Here is a 26,316-nt window from a genome sequence, read left to right as displayed (position 1 = left end):
CCGACCAATATTAGTCTAAGACTGAATCCGACCAATCTAAGTCTAAGACTTAATTCGACCAATCTAAATCTAAGACTAGATCCGACTAATCTAAGCCTAAAACTAGATCCAACCAATCTAAATTTCAGTCTAGATTTGACCAATCTAAGTGCAAGACTAGATCTGACCAATATAAGTCTAAGACTAGATCCGACCAATCCAAGCCTAAAATAGATCCGACCAATCTAATACTAAGACTAGTTCTGACCAAATCTAAGATTAAGACTAGATCTGAATAATCGAAGTCCAAGACTACATCTGACCAGTCTAAGTCTAAGTCTATATCTGACCAATCTAGGTCTAAGACTAAATCCGACCAATTTAAGTCTAAGACTAGATCCCACCAATCTAAGTCTAAGACTAGATCTGACCAATCTAAGTCTAAGACTAGATCTGACCAATATAAGTCTAAAACTATAATTGACCAATCTAAGTACAAGACTAGATCCAACCAATTTAAGTCTAAGACTAGATCCAAACAGTCTAAGACTAGATCCGACCAATCTAAGTCTAAGACTAGTTCTGACCAATCTAAGTCCAAGACTAGATCTGACCAATTTAAATTCAGACTAAATCCGACCAATCTAAGTCTAAGACTATATTTGACTAATCTAACTTCAGACTAGATCTGACCAATCTAAGTCTAAGACTAGATCTGACTATTCTAAATTCAGACTAGATCTGACCAATTTACACTACCGTTCAAAAGTTTGGGGTCACCCAAAGAATTTTGTGGAATAGCCTTCATTTCTAAGAACAAGAATAGACTGTGGAGTTTCAGATGAAAGTTCTCTTTTTCTGGCCATTTTGAGCGTTTAATTGACCCCACAAATATGATGCTCCAGAAACTCAATCTGCTCAAAGGAAGGTCAGTTTTGTAGCTTCTGTAACGAGCTAAACTGTTTTCAGATGTGTGAACATGATTGCACAAGGGTTTTCTAATCATCAATTAGCCTTCTGAGCCAATGAGCAAACACATTGTACCATTAGAACACTGGAGTGATAGTTGCTGGAAATGGGCCTTTATACACCTATGTAGATATTGCACCAAAAACCAGACATTTGCAGCTAGAATAGTCATTTACCACATTAGCAATGTATAGAGTGTATTTCTTTAAAGTTAAGACTAGTTTAAAGTTATCTTCATTGAAAATTACAGTGCTTTTCCTTCAAAAATAAGGACATTTCAATGTGACCCCAAACATTTGAACAGTAGTGTAAGTCTAAGACTAGATCTGACCAATATAAGTCTAAGAATATATCTGACCAATTTAAGTCTGAGACTAGATTTGACCAGTCTAAGACTAGATCCGACCAATCTAAGTCTAAGACTAGTTCTGACTAATCTAAGTTCAGACTAGATCTCACCAATCTAAGTCTAAGACTAGATCTGACCAATATAAGTCTAAGAATATATCTGACCAATCTAAGTCCAAGACTAGATCTGACCAATTTAAGTCTAAGACTAGATCTGACCAGTCTAAGACTATATCCGATCAATCTAAGTCTAAGACTAGTTCTGACTAATCTAAGTTCAGACTAGATCTGACCAATTTAAGTCTAAGACTAGATCTGACCAGTCTAAGACTATATCCGATCAATCTAAGTCTAAGACTAGTTCTGACTAATCTAAGTTCAGACTAGATCTGACCAATCTAAGTCTAAGACTAGATCTGACCAATATAAGTCTAAGAATATATCTGACCGATCTAAGTCCAAGACTAGATCCGACCAATTTAAGTCTAAGACTAGATCTGACCAGTCTAAGACTAGATCCGACCAATCTAAGTCTAAGACTAGTTCTGACTAATCTAAGTTCAGACTAGATCTGACCAATCTAAGTCTAAGACTAGATCTGACCAATATAAGTCTAAGAATATATCTGACCAATCTAAGTCCAAGACTAGATCTGACCAATTTAAGTCTAAGACTAGATCTGACCAGTCTAAGACTATATCCGATCAATCTAAGTCTAAGACTAGTTCTGACTAATCTAAGTTCAGACTAGATCTGACCAATCTAAGTCTAAGACTAGATCTGACCAATATAAGTCTCAGAATATATCTGACCAATCTAAGTCCAAGACTAGATCTGACCAATTTAAGTCTAAGACTAGATCTGACCAGTCTAAGACTATATCCGATCAATCTAAGTCTAAGACTAGTTCTGACTAATCTAAGTTCAGACTAGATCTGACCAATCTAAGTCTAAGACTAGATCTGACCAATATAAGTCTAAGAATATATCTGACCGATCTAAGTCCAAGACTAGATCCGACCAATTTAAGTCTAAGACTAGATCTGACCAGTCTAAGACTATATCTGATCAATCTAAGTCTAAGACTAGTTCTGACTAATCTAAGTTCAGACTAGATCTGACCAATCTAAGTCTAAGACTAGATCTGACCAATATAAGTCTAAGAATATATCTGACCAATCTAAGTCCAAGACTAGATCCGACCAATTTAAGTCTAAGACTAGATCTGACCAGTCTAAGACTAGATCCGACCAATATAAGTCTAAGACTAGTTCTGACTAATCTAAGTCTAAGAGTAGATCTGACCAATCTAAATTCAGACTAGATCTGACCAATCTAAGTCTAAGACTAGATTTGACTAATCTAACTTCAGACTATATCTGACCAATCTAAGTCTAAGACTAGATCTGACCAATATAAGTCTAAGACTATATCTGACCAATCTAAGTCTAAGACTAGATCTGACCAATATAAGTCTAAGACTATATCTGACCAATCTAAGTCCAAGACTAGATATGACCAAATATAAGTCTAAGACTAGTTCAGACCAGTCTAAGTCTATGATCATGACCATGAACTGATGAAGTCTACTGGGATGAGAGACCAAAGGTCTTCTAAGACCAAGCCAACAGTCCAGTAGTGATGGACTGAGAGTCATCAACATGTTCTTCATCCAGAACCAGAATATGACTTGGATCAACACCTGGTAGTCACAGAGTGTCAGACATGTTGTGTGAAAGAACCCTGCACTCATGCACATGTCAGACATGTTGTGTGAAAGAACCCTGCACTCATGTACATGTCAGACATGTTGCTGTGAAAGAACCCTGCACTCATGCACATGTCAGACATGTTGTGTGAAAGAACCCTGCACTCATGTACATGTCAGACATGTTGCTGTGAAAGAACCCTGCACTCATGTACATGTCAGACATGTTGTGTGAAAGAACCCTGCACTCATGTACATGTCAGTCATGTTGTGTGAAAGAACCCTGCACTCATGTACATGTCAGACATGTTGTGTGAAAGAACCCTGCACTCATGTACATGTCAGACATGTTGTGTGAAAGAACCCTGCACTCATGTACATGTCAGACATGTTGTGTGAAAGAACCCTGCACTCATGTACATGTCAGACATGTTGTGTGAAAGAACCCTGCACTCATGTACATGTCAGACATGTTGTGTGAAAGAACCCTGCACTCATGTACATGTCAGACATGTTGTGTGAAAGAACCCTGCACTCATGTACATGTATATATTTATATATATATGCATATATATTCATATATTTATATTAATTTCATATATATATATATATATATATATATATATATATATATATATATATATATATATATATATATATATATATATATATATATATATATATATATATATATATATATATATATATATATATATATATATATATATATTCATATATATATATAATGTCAGGTTGTTGGGTTTTGGCATTATATATTAAAGGCCTACTGAAATGAATTTTTTTTATTTAAACGGGGATAGCAGATCTATTCTATGTGTCATACTTGATCATTTCGCGATATTGCCATATTTTTGCTGAAAGGATTTAGTATAGAACAACGACGATAAAGATTGCAACTTTTGGTATCTGATAAAAAAAAGGCTTGCACCTACCGGAAGTAGCGTGACGTAGTCAGTTGAACATATACGCAAAGTTCCCTATTGTTTACAATGATGGCCGCATGAAGTGAGAGAGATTCGGACCGAGAAAGCGACAATTTCCCCATTAATTTGAGCGAGGATGAAAGATTTGTGGATGAGTAAAGTGCAAGTGAAGGACTAGTGGGGAGTTGAAGCTATTCAGATAGGGAAGATGCTGTGAGAGCCGGGGGTGACCTGATATTCAGCTGGGAATGACTACAACAGTAAATAAACACAAGACATATATATACTCTATTAGCCACAACACAACCAGGCTTATATTTAATATGCCACAAATTAATCCTGCATAAAAACACCTGCGTGTTTGTTATGCTAGCTCCTAGCTCCTCTGCTAGCTCCTAGCTCCATAGAACACGCCAATACAATTCAAACACCTGATCAACACACACAATCACTCAGCCCAAAAGACCGTTTACCTAACCCAAGGTTCATAAAGCTTATATATTTTTAAAAAGTTACGTACGTGACGCGCACATACGGTCAAGTTATCGAATGTTTAGCAGCCAAGGCTGCATACTCACGGTACCTGATATTCAGCTGGGAATGACTACAACAGTAAATAAACACAAGACATATATATACTCTATTAGCCACAACACAACCAGGCTTATATTTAATATGCCACAAATTAATCCTGCATAATAACACCTGCGTGTTTGTTATGCTAGCTCCTAGCTCCTCTGCTAGCTCCTAGCTCCATAGAACACGCCAATACAATTCAAACACCCGATCAACACACACAATCACTCAGCCCAAAAGACCGTTCACCTAACCCAAGGTTCATAAAGCTTATATATTTTTAAAAAGTTACGTACGTGACGCGCACTTACGGTACGGTACGTGTTATGCTAGCTCCTAGCTCCTCTGCTAGCTCCTAGCTCCATAGAACACGCCAATACAATTCAAACACATGATCAACACACACAATCACTCAGCCCAAAAGACCGTTCACCTAACCCAAGGTTCATAAAGCTTATATATTTTAAAAAAGTTACGTACATACGCAAAAAAAAGCCAAAGCTGCATACTCACAGTAGCACGTCTGCGTCTTTGTCATCCAAATCAAAGTAATCCTGGTAAGAGTCTGTGTTGTCCCAGTTCTCTACAGGCGTCTGTGTATCCAAATCAAAAGTCCTCCTGGTTAGAGTCTCTGTTATCCGAGTTCTTCCATCTTGACTGCATCTTTCGGGAATGTAAACAAAGAAGCGCCGGCTGTGTACTGTTGTGGCTGACTACGTTCGAAAAATACGTCCATTTCGCACCGACAACTTTCTTCTTTGCTTGCTTGGCTTCCTTCTCCATAATGCAATGAACATGATTGAAACAGATTCACGAACACAGATGTCCAGAATACTGTGGAATTATGAAATGAAAACAGAGCTTTTTCGTACCGGCTTCAATGTGGAAGGCATACCCGTGTTCGTCGGGCTACGTCACGCGCATACGTCATCCTCAGAGGCGTTTCGAACCGGAAGTTTAGCGGCAAATTTAAAATGTCACTTTATAAGTTAACCCGGCCGTATTGGCATGTGTTATAATGTTAAGATTTCATCATTGATATATAAACTATCAGACTGCGTGGTCGGTAGTAGTGGGTTTCAGTAGGCCTTTAATATTATTTAAAAAATACACAATAAAAATAAGTGAATTAATATATACAGTATTATATATATATATATATATATATATATATATATGTATATATATATATATATATATATATATATATATATATATATATATATATATATATATATGTGTGTGTGTGTGTGTGTGTGTGTGTGTGTGTGTGTGTGTGTGTGTGTGTGTGTGTGTGTGTGTGTGTGTGTGTGTGTGTGTGTGTATACATTATATATGTATGTATGTTTATATATATGTTTGTATGTATGTATTTATGCATACATATATATCCATCCATCCATTTTCTACCGCTTGTCCCTTTTGGGGTCGCAGGGCATACATATATATTTGTATATAAATATGTGTATATATATATATATATATATATATATATATATATATATATATATATATATATATAAATGTATATATGCATGTGTGTGTATGTACATTATACATGTATGTATGTTTATATATATGTATGTATGTATGTATTTATGCATACATATATATTTGTAAATAAATATGTGTGTATGTAGGTATATATATATATATATATATATATATATATATATATATATATATATATATATATATATATATATATATATATATATATATATATATATATATATATATATATATATGTATATATATATATATATATATATATATATACATACATATATATATATATATATATATATATATATATATATATATATATATGTGTGTATTTATTTATGTCTGTTTGTATGTATGTATGTATACATGTATATTTATGTATGTGTATAAAATGTGTATGTCTATGTGTTAGTGTATATACAGGTATATATATATATATATATATATATATATATATATATATATATATATATATATATATATATATATATATATATATATATATATATATATATATATATATATATATATATATATACGTTTGTATATATATACGCCACAACCCACCTTTTTAAACTTTTTAAATGCTTTTATTTCATTCAAAGCTTAGTTTATAATTTTTAGGTAAGTAATTTTAATGACTGATATTTTGTGTCATGTTTTTTGTACATTCCATTTTACTTTTATTGCTCATTGTAAAGTTTATTTTAGTAATTTTAAAAAGTGTTTATGAGTTCTGAACTCTGCTTCTTGGAAATTGTTATATTATATATGTACATATATATATTTATTTATATAAAGTTCATTTAAATCTATCTATATATACAGTGTATATTGCACCAACAAACACAATGTATTACTGTTGTTATATTTTAATAATATAAATAACAAAATCTTTTTTTTTTTGTCAAAGTAGCTCAAATAACGATAAGCAATTGTAATAATAAAACGTATGGTGCAGATGGAAAAAAGTTTTGGACGTTTTTTCCTTTTTTTTCGGTTTAAAAGAAGTTCAGAAAAAAAAAAAAAAAAAAAAAAACACATTACCAACACGAGAAGCATTTTTCCATAGTGTAGATAATGGATGGACGGATCTCTCGGCAAGAAGAAATCTGGCTGCTCTGAACTCTGCATGTTCTCCTGTGTGGCCTTCAGGGACATCCAGAACCTGGGCGTGAACCTGCTGGGCCACCAGAGGAAGATCTTCAGCGCCGCCCAGCAGCTGAAAGCACATCTCAGCCATGGACAGGTGGAGGTGTGACCACCCCTCCCCTTGTCCCGCCCCACCCCCCCCACCCACCACCACGGAGACAATCTGCTGATGTCAGCACAAAAAGACTTGTAGAAGACAAGATGCACTATGAGGAGGAGAACTTCTTTCACACTCTCCTCCTTTCTCCAACATCCCTTCACTTCCTCCATACACATTCTTTTTTTTCTTCTTTTTTTTTTACTAATGACACCGTTCATTTTGTGTCATAAAGTGATGGAAGTACAAGCTGGAACGTGATGAAGTCATAAGAATCAGCATATCAGGGCCTCCTTCTCACTTGTAGGGACATTTTGTATGAGCAGCACACACACTTGTGTGTACACAAGTCACACACACACACACACACTTCACTTTGTTTACTTTGTGTGAGTGTGTGACACGACAAAACAGTTATGGTGTGTGTTTGTGCGTGTGTGTGTGTGTGTGTGTGTGTGTGTGTGTGTGTGTGTGTGTGTGTGTGTGTGTGTGTGTGTGTGTGTGTGTGTGTGTGTTCTTGTATTTCCCCCCTTCTTGAGACATGAAGAAGGAAAAGTATCTTCCATATGAGGAGGTGTGAACAAGTGATGACATAAATCATGGTCCCAATAACATTGCATCTAATAGAGAATGTCTCATTGGCACCCCTGGTGGTGACATCTATCAACATGAGGGTGGTCCCAAAAAGGAGGGATTTCTTTTCAAATTGACTGTGTGTCGCTTTTAAAAGTGGTCAACATATGAAATAACAAGTGTGTGTAAGACATTGAAATCCGTCCCCTTTGGCCAATATTAATTAAAAAAATAAATAAATATGTATATAGAGACAAACTGTTATACCTTGAAGTAAATAATGAAGATTAAAACCAATTACGAAACAAAAAATTAAAAAACTTTTTTTTTTTTTTTACTAAAAGCAGTCTTTTTCTCACAATGTGACAACTTTTTTCTCCAAAATTTAGGAGCAATTTGTCATATTCTTTCTGTTTCTGTAATATCACAATATTTTCTCGTAAAATTATAACTTTTTTATGTAAAATTATGTTTTTTTTAATGCAAAATGGTGACATTTGTCATATAAAATTCGGACTTTTATCGCAATATTGCCAATGTTTATGTAGTTCCTGTAAAATAGTGAATTTTTTTTTGGTAAAATGATGACTTTTGTCATCATTTTGCCAAGTAAAATTCCAATCTTTATTATATTATTGCCAACATTTTTAAGTTTTCTTATAGAATTTTGACTTCTGTCTATTAAAATTACGACTCTTTTCATAAAATTGCCAACATATGAAGCTTTTCTTGTAAAATTGCGACTGTTATTGAGTAAAATTCCAACTTTTATCATAATATTGCACAAATGTTCAGTTCAGGAGGGATTTTTCAAATTGACTGTGTGTCGCTTTTAAAAGTGCTCCCCCTCTGGTCAACATATGAAATAACAAGTGTGTGTAAGAAATTGAAATGCACCCCCTTTGGCCAAAATGTATAAAAATAAAATAAAATAAATATGTATATAGAGACATACTGTAATACCTTGAAGTAAATAATGAAGATTAAAACCAATTACGAAACAAAAAATTACAAAACATTTTTTTTTTACTAAAAGCAGTCTTTTTCTCACAATGTGTCAACTTTTTTCTCCTAAAATTAGGAGCAATTTTTCATATTATTTCTGTTTCTGTAATATCGCAATATTTTCTCGTAAAATTATAACTTTTTTGTGTAAAATTATGTTGTTGTTTTATGCAAAATGGTGACATTTGTCATATAAAATTCGGACTTTTATCACAATATTGCCAATGTGTTTGTTGTTCTTGTAAAACACTGACATTTTTTGAGTAAAATTCCAATCATTCTTATAATATCGCCAACTTTTTTTTACATTTTCTTATAAAATTGTGACTTTTGTCGATTAAAATTACAACTCTTTTCATAAAGCTGACACTATTTTAAGCTTTTCTTGTAAAATTGCGACTGTTATTGAGTAAAATTCCAAGTTTTATCATCATATTGCACAAATGTTCAGTTCAGGAGGGATTTTTCAAATTGACCGTGTGTCGCTTTTAAAAGTGCTCCCCCTCTGGTCAACATATGAAATAACAAGTGTGTGTAAGAAATTGAAATCCGTCCCCTTTGGCCAAAATTAATTTAAAAAATAAATAAATAAATATGTATATAGAGACATACTGTAATACCTTGAAGTAAATAATGAAGATTAAAAAACAATTACGAAACAAACATATTTTTTTACTAAAACAGTCTTTTTCTCACAATGTGTCACATTTTTTCTCCTAAATTTAGGAGCAATTTCTCATATTCTTTCTGTTTCTGTAATATTGCAATATTTTCTCGTAAAATTATTAATTTTTTATGTAAAATTATGTTTTTTTAAATGCAAAATGGTAACATTTGTCATGGAAAATTCGGACTTTTATCACAATATTGCCAATGTTTATGTTGTTCTTGTACAATAGTGGACATTTTTTTTTAGTAAAATGATGACATTTGTCATAATTTTGCCAAGTAAAATTCCAATCATTATTATAATATTGCCAACATTTTTAAGTTTTCTTATAAAATTGTGACTTCTGTCGATTAAAATTATGACTCTTTTTATAAAATTGCCAACATATTAAGCTTTTTTTTTGTAAAATTGCGACTGTTATTGAGTAAAATCCCAAGTTTTATCATCATATTGCACAAATGTTCAGTTCAGGAGGGATTTTTCAAATTGACTGTGTGTCGCTTTTAAAAGTGCTCCCCCTCTGGTCAACATATGAAATAACAAGGGTGTGTAAGAAATTGAAATCCGTCCCCTTTGGCCAAAATTAATTAAAAAAATAAATAAATAAATATGTATATAGAGACATACTGTAATACCTTGAAGTAAATAATGAAGATTAAAACCAATTACGAAACAAAAAATTACAAAACATTTTTTTTTTTACTAAAAGCAGTCTTTTTCTCACAATGGGTCAAATTTTTTCTCCTAAAATTAGGAGTAATTTCTCATATTCTTTCTGTTTCTGTAATATCGGAATATTTTCTTGTAAAATTATTACTTTTTTATGCAAAATTATGTTGTTGTTTTTTAATGCAAAATGTTCATATAGATGTCATATAAAATTCGGACTTTTATCACAATATTGCCAATGTTTTTGTTGTTCTTATAAAATAGTGACATTTTTTGAGTAAAGGCACTAATTTTTCCAAGTAAAATTCCAATCATTATTATAATATTGTCAACATCTTTAAGTTTTCTTATAAAATTGTGACTTGTTGATCAAAATTACAACTCTTTTAATAAAATTGCCACTATTTTAAGCTTTTCTTGTAAAATTGCGACCGTTATTGAGTAAAATTCCAACTTTTATCATAATATTGCACAAATCTTCCGTTTTTCTCATCAAATTTTTGACTTGCGTTGAGTAAAATTATGACTTTTATTATAATTCTGCCAAAATTCTAAGTTTTTCTTGTGAAATTCCAACTCATTTATCACAACAAGCTTTTTTTATGTTTGCATAGTATGTATATATTATTAATGTTGTAAATACACATCTTTATATATCTAAAAAGGGTTGTTCTAAAGAGGGAGGCATTTTTCAGAGGTCTCAAGAAGGTAAGAAATACATGAATGTGTGAAAATGTGTGTGCTGGTGTGTGCGTGTGTGTGTGTGTGTGTGCGTGTGTGTGTGTGTGTTACACACATTAGCTGTTTACACGTGTAAGTGACCACCACTATTCCATAAATGTGCATACATTTGTATAATAAATGATTTTATTTAACACATTTTCTTCATGTTATTTTGTCGCCTGATATATAACAGACACCTAATTAGAATGGTAAGTTAGTCTGGATCCCAGGTTACAGAGACAGGAAACGACATGCAGGTAAAAGAGAAAAGAACATTTAAATAAAAAATAGTATAAATATAAGTGCAGTTCATAGATCATACCAAAAGATGGCACTGTTGGCACACATGTTATGTATCTGCAGTAATATAACAATCAAACACTACCAAGAAAGGAATCCTGTCTCGGAGTGCAGTCAATAAATAATATAAGTAGTTTATTTTGGACGTGTTAAAAACAAAGCAAAAAAAAAATCTTAATACAAAACAGAAATAATCTTAACATTAAAGTACGTGTACGTACAAGTACATTTCTCAATGAGCTATTGCAAGGAAATGAGGGATTTCACCATCTACGCTCCGTAATATCATCAAAAGGTTCAGAGAATCTGGAGAAATCACTGCACGTATCATTGAATGCCCGTGCCCTTTATCCCTCAGGCGGTACTGCATCAAAAAGCGACATCAGTGTGTAAAGGATATCACCACATGGGCTCAGGAACACTTAAAAAAAACCACTGTCAGTAACTACAGTTGGTCGCTACATCTGTAAGTGCAAGTTAAAACTCTACTATGCAAAGCCAAAGCCATTTGTCAACAACACCCAGAAACGCTGCCGGCTTCGCTGGGCCCGAGCTCATCTAAGATGGACTGATGCAAAGTGGATTAGTGTTCTGTGGTCTGACGAGTCCACTTTTCAAATTGTTTTTGGACCAAAGAGGAAAAGAACCATCCGGATTGTTCTAGGCGCAAAGTGTAAAAGCCAGCATGTGTGATGGTATGGGGGTGTATTAGTGCCCAAGACATGGGTAACTTACACGTCTGTGAAGGCACCATTAATGCTGAAAGGTACATACAGCTTTTGGAGCAACAAATGTTGCCATCCAAGCAACGTTATCATGGACGCCCCTGCTTATTTCAGCAAGACGATGCCAAGCCGCGTGTTACAACAGCGTGGCTTCATAGTAAAAGAGTGCGGGTACTAGACTGGCCTGCCTGTAGTCCAGACCTGTCTCCTATTGAAAATGTGTGGCGCATTATGAAGCCTAAAATATTTTTCTGGGTGTTGTTGATAAATGGCTTTTCGCTTTGCATAGTAGAGTTTTAACTTGCACTTACAGATGTAGCGACCAACTGTAGTTACTGACAGTGGTTTTATGAAGTGTTCCTGAGCCCATGTGGTGATATCCTTTACACACTGATGTCACTTTTTGATGCAGTACTGCCTGAGGGATCCAAGATCACACGGGCATTCAATGATACGTGCAGTGATTTCTCCAGATTCTCTGAACCTTTTGATGATATTACGGAGCGTAGATGGTGAAATCCCTAAATTCCTTGCAATAGCTGGTTGAGAAATGTTGTTCTTAAACACTTTGCTCAGGCATTTGTTGACAAAGAGGTGACCCTCGCCCGTCCTCGTTTGTGAACGACTGAGCATTTCATGGAAGCTGCTTTTATACCCAATCATGGCACCCACCTGTTCCCAATTAGCCCGTTCACCCGTGGGATGTTCCAAATAACAACTTTCTCAGTCTTTTTTGCCACCTGTGCCAGCTTTTTGGGAACACGTTGCAGGCATCAAATTCCAAATGTGCTAATATTTGCAAACAAATAACAACGTTTTCCAGTGTGAACATAAAAATATCTTGTCTTTGCAGTCTATTCAATTGAATATAAGTTGAAAAGGATTTGCAAATCATTGTATTCTCTTTTTATTTACCATTTACACAACGTGACAACTTCACTGGTGTTGGGGTTTGTACATATTGAGTAGAAGTTTAGTAGAAACAAAGTATAAATGTATCAATCCTTGGTGACGGGCTACTTAGGTGGCTCCCCCTAGTGGTAGCGCTTAGAGTGTTTATGCCAGGAAATCGCTGTCACCTACTCAAAAGTACCAAACAAGGCGTTTGTGAAACTCGGACACTCCAACAAAGACGGACGAGTTCAAAAGGCCTGAAGACTGATTGAGGAAGATTCATTACAAGTAACAAGTAATAACAGTTGACTTATAAAAGGGTTAATTGACTCATAAGTCAAGCTATTTAAAGAACACGGCAGACAGGAAGTGGAATGAATAATGTGAGAGTCCAGTCCATATTGGATCTAACATAATAGTGTGGGAGTCCAGTCCATAGTGGATCTAACATAATAGAGTGAGAGTCCAGTCCATAGTGGATCTAACATAATAGTGTGGGAGTCCAGTCCATAGTGGATCTAACATAATAGTGTGAGAGTCCAGTCCATAGTGGATCTAACATAATAGAGTGAGATTCCAGTCCATAGTGGATCTAACATAATAGTGTGAGAGTCCAGTCCATAGTGGATCTAGCATAATAGTGTGAGAGTCCAGTCCATAGTGGATCTAACATAATATTGAGAGTCCAGTCCATAGTGGATCTAACATAATAGTGTGGGAGTCCAGTCCATATGGGATCTAACATAATAGTGTGAGAGTCCAGTCCATAGTGGAACTAACATAATAGTGTGAGAGTCCAGTCCATAGTGGATCTAACATAATAGTGTGAGAGTACAGTCCATAGTGGAACTAACATAATAGTGTGAAGAGTCCAGTCCATAGTGGATCTAACATAATATTGAGAGTCCAGTCCATAGTGGATCTAACATAATAGTGTGGGAGTCCAGTCCATATGGGATCTAACATAATAGTGTGAGAGTCCAGTCCATAGTGGATCTAACATAATAGTGTGAGAGTACAGTCCATAGTGGATCTAACATAATATTGAGAGTCCAGTCCATAGTGGATCTAACATAATAGTGTGGGAGTCCAGTCCATAGTGGATCTAACATAATAGTGTGGGAGTCCAGTCCATAGTGGATCTAACATAATATTGAGAGTCCAGTCCATAGTGGATCTAACATAATAGTGAGAGTCCAGTCCATAGTGGATCTAACATAATAGTGAGAGTCCAGTCCATAGTGGGGCCAGCAGGAGACCATCCCAAGCGGATATATATATATATATATATATATATATATATATATATATATATATATATATATATATATATATATATATATATATATATATATATATATATATATATATATATATATATATATATATATACATATATATATATATATATATATATATATATATATATATATATATATATATATATATATATATATATATATATATATATATATATATATATATATATATATATATATATATATATATATACTAAACTAAACAGCTACTTTTAAGTTAATATACAAAACATATCTACAACTGCAAACATATATTAGTTTATATAATTTGCAACACATTATTTGTAAAGACGATATCTGTCCTTTATTTGTATTATGAACGTGTACCTAATGTTTTGACCAGTGAGTCGAATAGTATAATATATTTATTTTTTCTATGGTCCGAATTATTTTTTTCAATGTTTTTCATAAAAAAAATCATGTACAGTTCTTATAACTATCAACATTTTATTGATCATTATCACGTATTATTTTATTGATATTAGTGTTTATAATTAGGGCATCAATTTTCAGAGCATTTCTGTCCGACTCCCCCAAATTGACAGTTTTTGAGCCAACTTGTGTTTGGTTTTGTTCATCAAATATTAGTGCATGAAAGACTTGATGACCTTGTTCCCTCCGTGGTGGATGTGGACTTTCCACGAGTCAGCACTTTTGCTGGGGAATCGCAACCGGAGATCTGCTGACCTCAGCAGAAGCGAGACTTGGTCACATGGAGGCGGCAACACTTCGTCAACCTCTGACCCAAAACTTTTGAAATGCTTATGAATTCTATCCATTTTGGTCTTTAGAGGGAAAAGGTGAGGCCTCACCTGTGGTGACTTCTCAGGTGAGGCCCCCACCTGCGTGCGTGCCGTCACCACGCCTCGCTACATTTCATCCCCCGCCAAAGTGACTTTGGCCCGGTCACGTGACCGTCGCGCTTCATATCTGATTGAAACGCTTGCAGTTTCAAAGCGGGTTTGAGAAGCTGTTTAAAACCGGGAGCACTTCAGTGGAGGTGCAGGTTAGACCGAGGACAGTTCTGTGGATGTCCTCTCAAGGACGGACTGGTTTGGAGTTTTCTTGAAGCAAAGTGACTTCTTCTCTTTCCTGGAAGATGTGAGTCAACTTCTCTTGTTCTTGCTCTGCCTCCTTTGTCTGGGATGTGCCTCCTCCTCTGGGTGTTAAACTTTTAGGATGTGAGTCTTCCTCTTGGTATATAATGTTCTGGGATGTGCCTCCTCCTCTTGGTACAAAATGTTCTGGGATGTGCCTCCTCCTCTTGGTACAACACGTTAAGAGATGTGCCTCCTCTTCTTGGTACAAAACGTTCTGGGATGTGCCTCCTCCTCTTGGTATAAAATATTCTGGGTCTGTGCCTCTTCCTCTTGGTATAAAATGTTCTGGGATGTGCCTCCTCCTCTTGGTATAAAACATTCTCTGATATGCCTCCTCCTCTTGGTATAAAATGTCCTGGGATGTGCCTCCTTCTCTTGGTATAAAACGTTCTGGGTCAGTGCCTCCTCCTCTTGGTATAAAATGTCCTGGGATGTACCTCCTTCTCTTGGTATAAAACGTTCTGGGTCTGTGCCTCCTGCTCTTGGTATAAAATGTTCAGGGATGTGCCTACTCCTCTTGGTGTAAAACGTCCTGGGATGTGCCTCCTCCTTTTGGTACGAAATGTTCTGGGATATGCCTCCTGGGTAAAACAGAATCCATCCTGTTTGGGTCCCACATCAAACTTAAGAAAGTCAATGACTTCACCATAAAAGTGGGTGACATTGTTATCACCAGGAAAGATGAGGTCACCTACCTAGGTTCCATTCTAGAGGCTAACCTTTCCTGTGATAAAATGGCAACCAAGGTAATCAAAAAGGTTAACCAACGAACGAGATTTCTCTACAGAATCTCCTCTCTGGTCAACAAAAGCACCTTGAGGATTCTGGCGGGAACTCTCGTTCAACCCTTTTTCGATTACGCATGCACCTCCTGGTACCCTAGCACCTCCAAAACCCTCAAATCTAAACTCCAAACATCTCAGAACAAGCTAGTCAGGTTACTTCTAGACCTCCACCCCAAATCCCACCTCACTCCTACCCACTTCTCTAAAGTGGGCTGGCTTAAGGTGGAGGACAGAGTTAAACAACTTGCACTGAGCCTAGTCTATAAAATCCACTACACCTCCCTGATACCAAAGTACATGTCAAACTACTTCCTTAACGTGAATGACCGCCATAACCACAACACCAGGGGGTGCTCCACTAACCACGTTAAACCCAGATTCCGAACTAACAAAGGTCTTAACTCATTCTCTTTTTTATGCCACATCAATGTGGAATGCACTCCCAACAGGTATAAAAGAAAGGGCATCTCTATCTTCCTTCAAAACCGCAATAAAAGTTCACCTCCAGGCAGCTACAACCCTAAACTAACACCCTCCCCGGATTGCTAATAATCAAATGTAAACAATCAAATGCAGATACTTTTTCTTTTTCTTATGCCTTCTGATCTCTCTCTCTCTCTCTCTCTCTCTCTCTCTCTCTCTCTCTCTCTCTCTCTCTCTCTCTCTCTCTCTCTCTCTCTCTCTCTCTCTCTCTCTCTCTCTCTCTCTATGTCCACTACTTGATGTCCATACCCCCCCACCCCCCTCCACACCCCTGATTGTAAATAATGTAAATAATTCAATGTGATTATCTTGTGTGATGACTGTATTATGATGATAGTATATATGATAGTATATATCTGTATCATGAATCAATTTAAGTGGACCCCGACTTAAACAAGTTGAAAAACGTATTCGGGTGTTACCATTTAGTGGTCAATTGTACGGAATATGTACTTCACTGTGCAACCTACTAATAAAAGTCTCAATCAATCAATCAATCAATCCTCCTCTTTGGTATAAAACGTTCCGGGATGTGCCTTTTCCTCTTGGTACAACACGTTTAGGGATGGGCTTCCTTCTCTTGGTATAAAATGTTCTGGGATGTGCCTCCTCCTCTTGGTACAAAAAGTTCAGGGATGTGCCTCCTCCCCTGGGTATACAACTTTTAGGATGTGCAACCTCCTTTTTGTATAAAATGTTCTGGGGTGTGCCTCCTCCTCTTAGTATAAAATGTTCTGGGTCTCTGCCTCCTCCTCTTGGTATACAACTGTTCTGGGTCTCTGCCTCCTCCTATTGGTATAAAAATGGTCTGGGATGTGCCTCCTCCTCTTGGTATAAAACATTCTGGTATACGCCTCCTCCTCTTGGTATAAAACATTCAGGGATGTGCCTCCTCCTCTTGGTATAAAACGTTCTGGGTCTGTGCCCCCTACTCTTGGAATGAAATATTCTTGGATGTGCCTCCTCCTCTTGGTATGAAATGTTCTGGGATGTGCCTCCTCTTGGTATAAAACGTTCTGGAATATGCCTCATCCCCTTTGGTATAAAATGTTCTGGGATGTGCCTCCTCCTCTTTGGTATAAAATGTTCTGGGTCTGTGCCTCCTCCTCTTGGTATTAAATGTGCTGGGATGTGCCTCCTCCTCTTGGTATAAAACGTTCTGGAATATGCCTCATCCCCTTTGGTATAAAATGTTCTGGGATGTGCCTCCTCTTCTGTGTATAAAGCGTTCTGGGATATGCCTCCTCCTCTGGGTATGAAGCGTTCTGGGATGTGCCTCCTCTTCTGAGTATAAAACATTCGGGGATATGCCTCCTCCTCTTTGGTATAAAGTGTTCTGGGATATGCCTCCTCCTTTGGGTATAAAGCCTTCTGGGATGTGCCTCCTCTTCTTAGTATAAAACGTTCGGGGATATGCCTCCTCCTCTTTGGTATAGAATGTTCCTGGATTTGCCTCCTCATTTTTGTCCCCGCAGCCCCGCGCCGGACGTCCATGTCTCCAGCTCTCGCCAGGTCGGCTCCCAGTGAGCTCAACCACTGGTGGACTCAGCTGAAGTTCCGCCTGCAGAACAAGAAAGGATGGAACGAGATGTTGGATGAGACCTTCCTGCTGCAGACCAAGTGGTAAAGAGAAGACCAGGGGTGTGCAGCTTCTGTTGGATGCTGATTGTGTGTATGTGTGTGTGTGTGTGTGTGTGTGTGTGTGTGTGTCGCAGCACCGACGACATTCCACTGTTCTACGCGGCCAAGAGGAACAGTGTCAGCTGCATCCAGAAGCTCCTCACCTGTTCCTCCACAAACATCTTTGAGAGAGGTTGGTGTCGTTGTTTGTCTCCTCGTTTGACGAGGAAAACACGATCTTCTTTTCACGCAACAAGTGACTTCGGAGGAAATTAAGAATACAATTAAGACTCCCGTCTCCATGAAATATTGAAAGAAGAGAGAATATTTAACTTTAATTAAAGACTTAGGACAGCTAACTAAGTTTACTTGCTCTGGCTTGGCCCCCCCCAAGAACCACAGCAAGGACCCTTATTAAAATACAGCAGCGTAGTAGGCCTAAGTAGTCATTAAAAAGATGGCAGCGTTTTTATTTAACAAGAATATTCAATATTTTTGGCCACTTTGAAATTACACAAAGTTTGACCAGTCACACTGTTTGAATATTTCATTAAGTGATGCTTTGGTGACCACTAGATGGAGCCACAGTTTTAAAATCGCTAGTATAGACCATAAGTACTAAAAGAGGGAGAAAACAATCCTTAATGTATACTCCCACACGTTTATTATGTTTTGTTTTGTTTGTTATTTAGTTTATATTTCTTTAAAACAAAATACAGTATATATAAAATACAAAGTTTGGCGCCCTTTCAACTAAGATACTGTATATTTATATTCTTAATAATTTCATGTCTATCTCTTCCCCTTATAACATCAAATATAGAAATAAAAACAATTAAAAACACGCTCTTTTCCTTCAGGGGCTCTCGGTGAGACGGCGCTCCACGTCGCCGCCATGAGCGACAATCTGGACGCCGCAGTGGCCCTGATGGACGGAGCCCCCGACCTCGTCAACGAGCCCATGACCTCGGACCTCTTCCATGGTTAGCATGCTTTGAAATCACCCCACGCTGTGATCCTCACTTCATTTGCAAAGGCGCCGACCTTGCTTGCCGCAGATCTACCACAGACGCAGAGGCACGATGACCAGAAGCCGCTGGTTCCTGACAGTTGACGTCTCTTGGGTTTTCACAAGAGCCTTGTTATGCCGGACCTGTTTGCCATTGGTGGCCCTACCAGGAACCAAAATTCCAGACGGCATAGCTCTGAAACTATCACATTGCCACCGCCCCTACTACAGGGTGTTGCTACGACTGACCTCCGAGCTGCCTCCTCATGTTTAAAATTGGCCTGTTTTGTTGTCCGCAGGTAGATCAACCCCCTTCAATTGTGTTCCCTCGTCCTTTATCTCATCCGAACTACTGTATATTCCGATGTCGTCACTGTATATTCTTGTCAGGTGAATCAGGATGTCGATATCTCGCTCATTGTTGGCATACAACTTGACGTCCATCCGGATCTACCTCACCCTCTGTTGCTTTGGTTGTTGTTTTTGAACGATTTGGACCTCTGCACAGGACTCGCTAAGATTGTCTGTTTAAAGTTGTCCACGTAGACGGTAGCAATTCCTTAGACCTGCAGGAGTGCAGGTCAACCCCCGACACTGAGAGCGGCAAGATTCAGGGGTTGCATATGACGTCAGGGAAGAGTTTCTCCCATCACACGCAAAGGAAAGGTGGTTGCACATGCGCAAAAGCGATGCTGTTATCCTCACTTCATTTGCAAAAGTGCCAACTTTGCTTGCCACAGATTTACCACTGACGCAGAGGCACGATGACCAGAAGCCGCTGGTTACTGAGGGTTGACCTCTCTTGGGTTTTCACCAGAGCCCTTTTATACCAGACCTGTTTGCAATTGGTGGCCCTACTAGGAACCAAAATTCCAGACAGCATAGCTCTGAAACTATCACGTTGCCACCGCCCCTACCACGGGGTGTTGCTACGGCTGACCTCCGAGCTGCCTCCTCATGGTTACCATTGGCCTGTGCAAGATCCCCTGGTATTTCTAGCTGTCCTGGACGTCTGTTTTGTTGTCCGCAGGTAGTTTAACCCCCCTCAGTTGTGTTCCCTCGTCCCTTATCTCGTCCGAACTATATTCCGATGTCGTCACTGTATAATCTTGTCAGGTGAATCAGGAAGTCGATATCTCACTCATTCTTGGCATACGACTTGACGTCCATCCGGATCTACCTCACCCTCTGTTGCTTTGGTTGTTGTTGTTTTTGAGCGATTTGGACCTCTGCACAGGACTCGCTAAGATTGTTTGTTGAAAGTCCTCCACGTAGATGGTAGCAATTCCTAAGGTCAACCCCCGACACTGAGAGCAGCAAGGCTCAGCGGTTGCATATGACGTCAGGGAAGAGTTGCTCCCATCACACGCAAAGGAAAGGCGGTTGCATATGCGCAAAAGCGACGCTGTTATCCTCACTTCATTTGCAAAAGTGCCAACTTTGCTTGCCACAGATTTACCACTGACGCAGAGGCACAATGTCCAGAAGTCGCTGGTTCCTGAGGGTTGACGTCTCTTGGGTTTTCACCAAAGCCCTGTTGTGCCAGACCTGTTTGCAATTGGTGGCCCTACCAGGAACCTAAATTCCGGACGGCATAGCTCTGAAGCTATCCCGTTGCCACATCCCCTACCACGGGGTGTTGCTATGGCTGCCTCCTTATTGTTACCATTGGTCTGCACAAGATCCCCTGGTATTTTTAGCTGTCCTGGACGTCTGTTTTGTTGTCCGCAAGTACTTCAACCCCCCACAGTTGTGTTCCCTCGTCCCTTATCTCGTTCGAATTATATTCCTATGTCGTCACTGTACAATCTTGTCAGGTGAATCAGAAAGTCGATATCTCGCTCATTCTTGGCATACAACTTGACGTCCATCTGGACCTACCTCACCCTCTGTTGCTTTGGTTGCTGTTGTTGTTTTTGAGCAATTTGGAGCTTTGCACAGGACTCGCTAAGATTATCTGCTTAAAGTCCTCCACGTCGACGGTAGCAATTCCTAAGACCTGCCGGAGTGCAAGTCAACCCCCGACACTGAGAGGCGCAAGGCTCAGACATATGAAGTTATTGGCATAATGCTCGACGTCATCTATATAGAGGAAATTGATTGTTCGATTCGATACCTGAAGTCACTTTTCGTTATGATCTGACTGAAAGGGTTTAGGCCTATGCAGAACATCAACGGGGACTGAGCATCCCCTTGGAATATGCCAAATGTTATGTTTACCCGTGCAATTGGCTTTGAGTTGGCCTCCAGAGTTGTCTTCCACAGCCTCGCCGATTTCATGATGAAGGTTCTCAGCCTCCTATTGATGGTATACAGTATTAAAGGCCTACTGAAATGAATTTTTTTTATTTAAACGGGGATAGCAGATCTATTCTATGTGTCATACTTGATCATTTCGCGATATTGCCATATTTTTGCTGAAAGGATTTAGTATAGAACAACGACGATAAAGATTGCAACTTTTGGTATATGATAAAAAAAAAGGCTTGCCCCTACCGGAAGTAGCGTGACGTAGTCAGTTGAACATATACGCAAAGTTCCCTATTGTTTACAATGATGGCCGCATGAAGTGAGAGAGATTCGGACAGAGAAAGCGACAATTTCCCCATTAATTTGAGCGAGGATGAAAGATTTGTGGATGAGTAAAGTGCAAGTGAAGGACTAGTGGGGAGTTGAAGCTATTCAGATAGGGAAGATGCTGTGAGAGCCGGGGGTGACCTGATATTCAGCTGGGAATGACTACAACAGTAAATAAACACAAGACATATATATACTCTATTAGCCACAACACAACCAGGCTTATATTTAATATGCCACAAATTAATCCTGCATAAAAACACCTGCGTGTTTGTTACGCTAACTCCTAGCTCCTATGCTAGCTCCTAGCTCCATAGAACACGCCAATACAATTCCAACACCTGATCAACACACACAATCACTCAGCCCAAAAGACCGTTCACCTAACCCAAGGTTCCTAAAGCTTATATATTTTTAAAAAGTTACGTACGTGACGCGCACATACGGTCAAGCTATCAAATGTTTAGCAGCCAAGGCTGCATACTCACGGTACCTGGTATTCAGCTGGGAATGACTAAAACAGTAAATAAACCCAATACATATATATACTCTATTAGCCACAACACAACCAGGCTTATATTTAATATGCCACAAATTAATCCTGCATAAAAACACCTGCGTGTTTGTTATGCTAGCTCCTAGCTCCTCTGCTAGCTCCTAGCTCCATAGAACACGCCAATACAATTCAAACACCTGATCAACACACACAATCACTCAGCCCAAAAGACCGTTCACCTAACCCAAGGTTCATAAAGCTTATATATTTTAAAAAAGTTACGTACATACGCAAAAAAAAGTTGCGCACATACGGTCAAGCGATCAAATGTTTAGAAGCCAAAGCTGCATACTCACAGTAGCACGTCTGCGTCTTTGTCATCCAAATCAAAGTAATCCTGGTAAGAGTCTGTGTTGTCCCAGTTCTCTACAGGCGTCTGTGTATCGAAGTCAAAAGTCCTCCTGGTTAGAGTCTCTGTTATCCGAGTTCTTCCATCTTGACTGCATCTTTCGGGAATGTAAACAAAGAAGCGCCGGCTGTGTACTGTTGTTGCTGACTACGTTCGAAAAATACGTCCATTTCGCACCGACAACTTTCTTCTTTGCTTGCTCAGCTTCCTTCTCCATAATGCAATGAACATGATTGCAACAGATTCACGAACACAGATGTCCAGAATACTGTGGAATTATGAAATGAAAACAGAGCTTTTTCGTATTGGCTTCAATGTGGAAGGCATACCCGTGTTCGCCGGGCTACGTCACGCGCATACGTCATCGTCAGAGGCGTTTCGAACCGGAAGTTTAGCGGCAAATTTAAAATGTCACTTTATAAGTTAACCCGGCCGTATTGGCATGTGTTATAATGTTAAGATTTCATCATTGATATATAAACTATCAGACTGCGTGGTCGGTAGTAGTGGGTTTCAGTAGGCCTTTAAGCACTCCAGTATCCATGTGTGTGGCATTGAGTTCTAGACTTTCTTGTAGTCAATCCAGGCAGTACACATTGGTGCTTCTGGTCTTACAGTCTCGGGCGATCGTCCACAACTCGCTGTTGGTCGGCTATAGTTCTGTAATTTGATTGTAATATTGGACATAATTCAATTTGTATATTGATTTGTTCTTCATTTGTATTTTTATAGTATTCCTCACAGTTTTTTGTTGTTTTTCTTGAGCCGCATACAGTTCATGTTTATGTTGCATTTTGATCATCGGCTTTGGTAATCGAATACTCCGCATTTGTGTCGATGATTTCGTGTGTCTTGTTGCCTGTTCAGGTATGACTCCTCTCCACGTGGCCGTGGTCAATCAGAACCTGGATTTGGTTTATCAGCTGATCAGTCGTGGGGCGGACGTGGCGACGCCCAGAGTCACCGGATTGTACTTCAGGAAGAGGATAGGAGGACTTATTTACTGTGGTGAGTGGAAAAAATAAACACACTAAAACACTTATTGGACACAACGCTCATACATGCTATCAAACATGTTGTTTGACCGCAATTAAGATCTTAAAAATCATTTATATTTCGATACGTTTGTCGGGCATGACGTCAGGTTCAAGCACTTTCTTTTTGTCAGTTTATACAGAATTTTAGAAATAAACGTGTATTTATTTATCATTGTTATTATTATTTCTAGCTCATTTATTTATTTATGTAATGTTTGTAGGCGAGCACATCCTGGCTTTCGCTGCCTGCACCGGCAACGAGGACATCATCTCCATGATCATCGATGCAGGGGCGAGCACCAGGATCCAGGATTATCGGGGTATGGCCCGTAGAACACTTAAAGTTCACTTGGTTTTTCATGTTTTAATTTTAAATTAAATTGTTGTTTACCCCTAACACTAACCCCGAACCCAGGGGTCGGCAACCAAAAATGTTGAAAGAGACATATTGGACCAAAAATTTTAACTTTTTTTTTTTTTTAAATGTAAAAATAAAAGCCTTTTATAAGTATTATAATGACGGCAACACATAATGTAAGTGTCTATATTAATAACTATATTAGTCTACTATCAAAATGACTTTAAAAGTCTTATATAAGTGTTATAATGAAGACAACACATGATGTAAGTGTCTATATTAGCCTACTATCAAAATTACTTTAAAAGTTTTATATAAGTGTTATAATGAAGACAACACATGATGTAGGTGTCTATATTAGCTATATTAGCCTACTATCAAAATGACTTTAAAAGTCTTACATAAGTGTTATAATGAAGGCAACACATGATGTAAGTGTCTATATTAGCTATATTAGCCTACTATCAAAATGACTTTAAAAGTCTTATATAAGTGTTATAATGAAAGCAACACATGATGTAAGTGTCTATATTAGCTATATTAGCCTAATATCGAAATGACTTTAAAAGTCTTATATAAGTGTTATAATGAAGACAACACATGATGTAAGTGTCTATGTTAGCTATATTAGCCTACTATAAAAATGACTTTAAAAGTCTTATATAAGTGTTATAATGAAAGCAACACATGATGTAAGTGTCTATATTTGCTATATTAGCCTACTATCAAAATGACTTTAAAAGTCTTATATAAGTGTTATAATGAAGACAACACATGATGTAAGTGTCTATATTAGCTATATTAGCCTACTATCAAAATGACTTTAAAACCCTTATATAAGTGTTATTATGAAGGCAACACATGATGTAAGTATCTATATTAGCCTACTATCAAAATGACTTCAAAAGTCTTATACAAGTGTTATAATGAACACATGATGTAAGTGAAATTAAATGAGCTCAGATATACCTACAAACGAGGCATAATGATGCAACATGTACATACAGCTAGCCTAAATAGCGTGTTAGCATGGGTTAGCTTGCAGTCGTGCACTGACCAAATATGCCCGATAAGCATTTCAGCAAATCAACCACATCAATAAAATCAACAAAGCTCACGCACAGTATAAAACATTTGGTGGACAAAACGAGACAATGAAGGAGTGGCATGAAACACGTCTTTCTGTGGCAGCGTCGGAGAAAGGCGCACATGCAAACACACTACGGTGAGTTCAAGGATCGCTGAAATTAGTAGGACAAACCAGATACTCCCATCAGTGAAGCATGTTTAATATAAACAGTGGGATTTCTAACAATTTCTAACAATTTCTTGTCATGTTTGTCCTCAGAAACCATATTGAAACTAAAAATATATACATTTTTTCATCTTTTTCCATTTTCACACATCTTTGAAAAAGCTCCAGGGAGCCACTAGGGACCCTAACCCTAACCTTAACCCTAACCTCAACCCCGAACCTAACCCGGTTGTGTTCCCCCCCGGCAGGTAACACGGTCCTTCATATTTTGGTCCTGCAGCCCAACAAAACCATCGCGTGCCAGGCCATGGACCTGATCATGGCCCGTGACGCGGAGCTGGACCAGCCGGTGCCTCTCGACATGGTGGACAACTTCAGAGGGGTCACGCCCTTCAAGCTGGCCGCCAAGGAGGGCAACCTGGTGGTGAGTGCGCTATTGGTCGCTGAACTTGTTTCGTCGGCTGAGGTTCTTGTCCGTGTCGCTCAGGCTTTTCAGCACCTGGTGAACAAAAGGCGTTTGGTCCAGTGGAGTCTGGGACCTTTGACCTCTCACCTCTACGACCTCACCGAGATCGACTCGTGGGCCGACAACGTGTCGGTGCTGGAGCTGATCGTGGGAAGCCCGCAGAAAGAGGTGCATTGAATAATGGGGGGGGGGGGGGGGGGGGGGGGGTTGCTGTGCATTAATACTGACCTCCTCATTTTGATTAAAATTAAATAAAAATTCTGCAAAAAATTGTTTTCTTCATGTTAAAGTGTTTTATATACGTATATGATGCTCCTGAATTAGTGTTGATCATCAATTTAAATGTATTCATATTTATTGACTTTATTACATTTTATTGAGTCGACCAAAAAAATATTCATAGTTTAAATCTGGGGTCCTCAAAAAATATATATATATTTTTTTGTATTATTATTATTTTTTTAATCTCTCCTTCCTAATCCATTTTCTACCGCTTGTTACTCTCAGTGTCTCTTAGTCGCTCAGGCAAATCATATTCTCTAAAAATGCATTTTCCCATCGATA

The 26,316-nt window shown here is 38.0% G+C and overlaps 2 protein-coding genes across 2 annotated transcripts in view; both read left to right on the top strand.

Annotated features, from left to right (window-relative positions):
• Nucleotides 1-9,555, top strand: part of LOC133659834 (ephrin type-B receptor 5-like) — a 121,568-nt gene extending 112,013 nt beyond the window's left edge. The window contains exon 19 of the mRNA XM_062062620.1: nucleotides 7,186-9,555. Coding sequence (XP_061918604.1) covers nucleotides 7,186-7,291 — 106 coding nt within the window. The 3' untranslated portion in view covers nucleotides 7,292-9,555. The remainder of the gene's footprint in view (nucleotides 1-7,185) is intronic.
• Nucleotides 9,556-15,146: 5,591 nt separating this feature from the next.
• The window catches only part of trpv6 (transient receptor potential cation channel, subfamily V, member 6), a 38,740-nt gene continuing 27,570 nt past the window's right edge, over nucleotides 15,147-26,316 (top strand). Inside the window, exons 1-8 of the mRNA XM_062064136.1 lie at nucleotides 15,147-15,258; nucleotides 18,001-18,148; nucleotides 18,241-18,338; nucleotides 19,006-19,128; nucleotides 23,504-23,644; nucleotides 23,895-23,993; nucleotides 25,535-25,710; nucleotides 25,774-25,920. Of these exons, the coding sequence (XP_061920120.1) occupies nucleotides 18,018-18,148; nucleotides 18,241-18,338; nucleotides 19,006-19,128; nucleotides 23,504-23,644; nucleotides 23,895-23,993; nucleotides 25,535-25,710; nucleotides 25,774-25,920 (915 nt within the window). The 5' untranslated portion in view covers nucleotides 15,147-15,258; nucleotides 18,001-18,017. The remainder of the gene's footprint in view (nucleotides 15,259-18,000; nucleotides 18,149-18,240; nucleotides 18,339-19,005; nucleotides 19,129-23,503; nucleotides 23,645-23,894; nucleotides 23,994-25,534; nucleotides 25,711-25,773; nucleotides 25,921-26,316) is intronic.

The sequence above is a fragment of the Entelurus aequoreus genome, linkage group LG11 (genome assembly GCF_033978785.1).
Source record: "Entelurus aequoreus isolate RoL-2023_Sb linkage group LG11, RoL_Eaeq_v1.1, whole genome shotgun sequence".
Classification (NCBI taxonomy): domain Eukaryota; kingdom Metazoa; phylum Chordata; class Actinopteri; order Syngnathiformes; family Syngnathidae; genus Entelurus; species Entelurus aequoreus.
The sequence above is the reverse complement of the archived record's forward strand: the minus strand, read 5'-3'. Positions and strand labels throughout refer to the sequence as shown.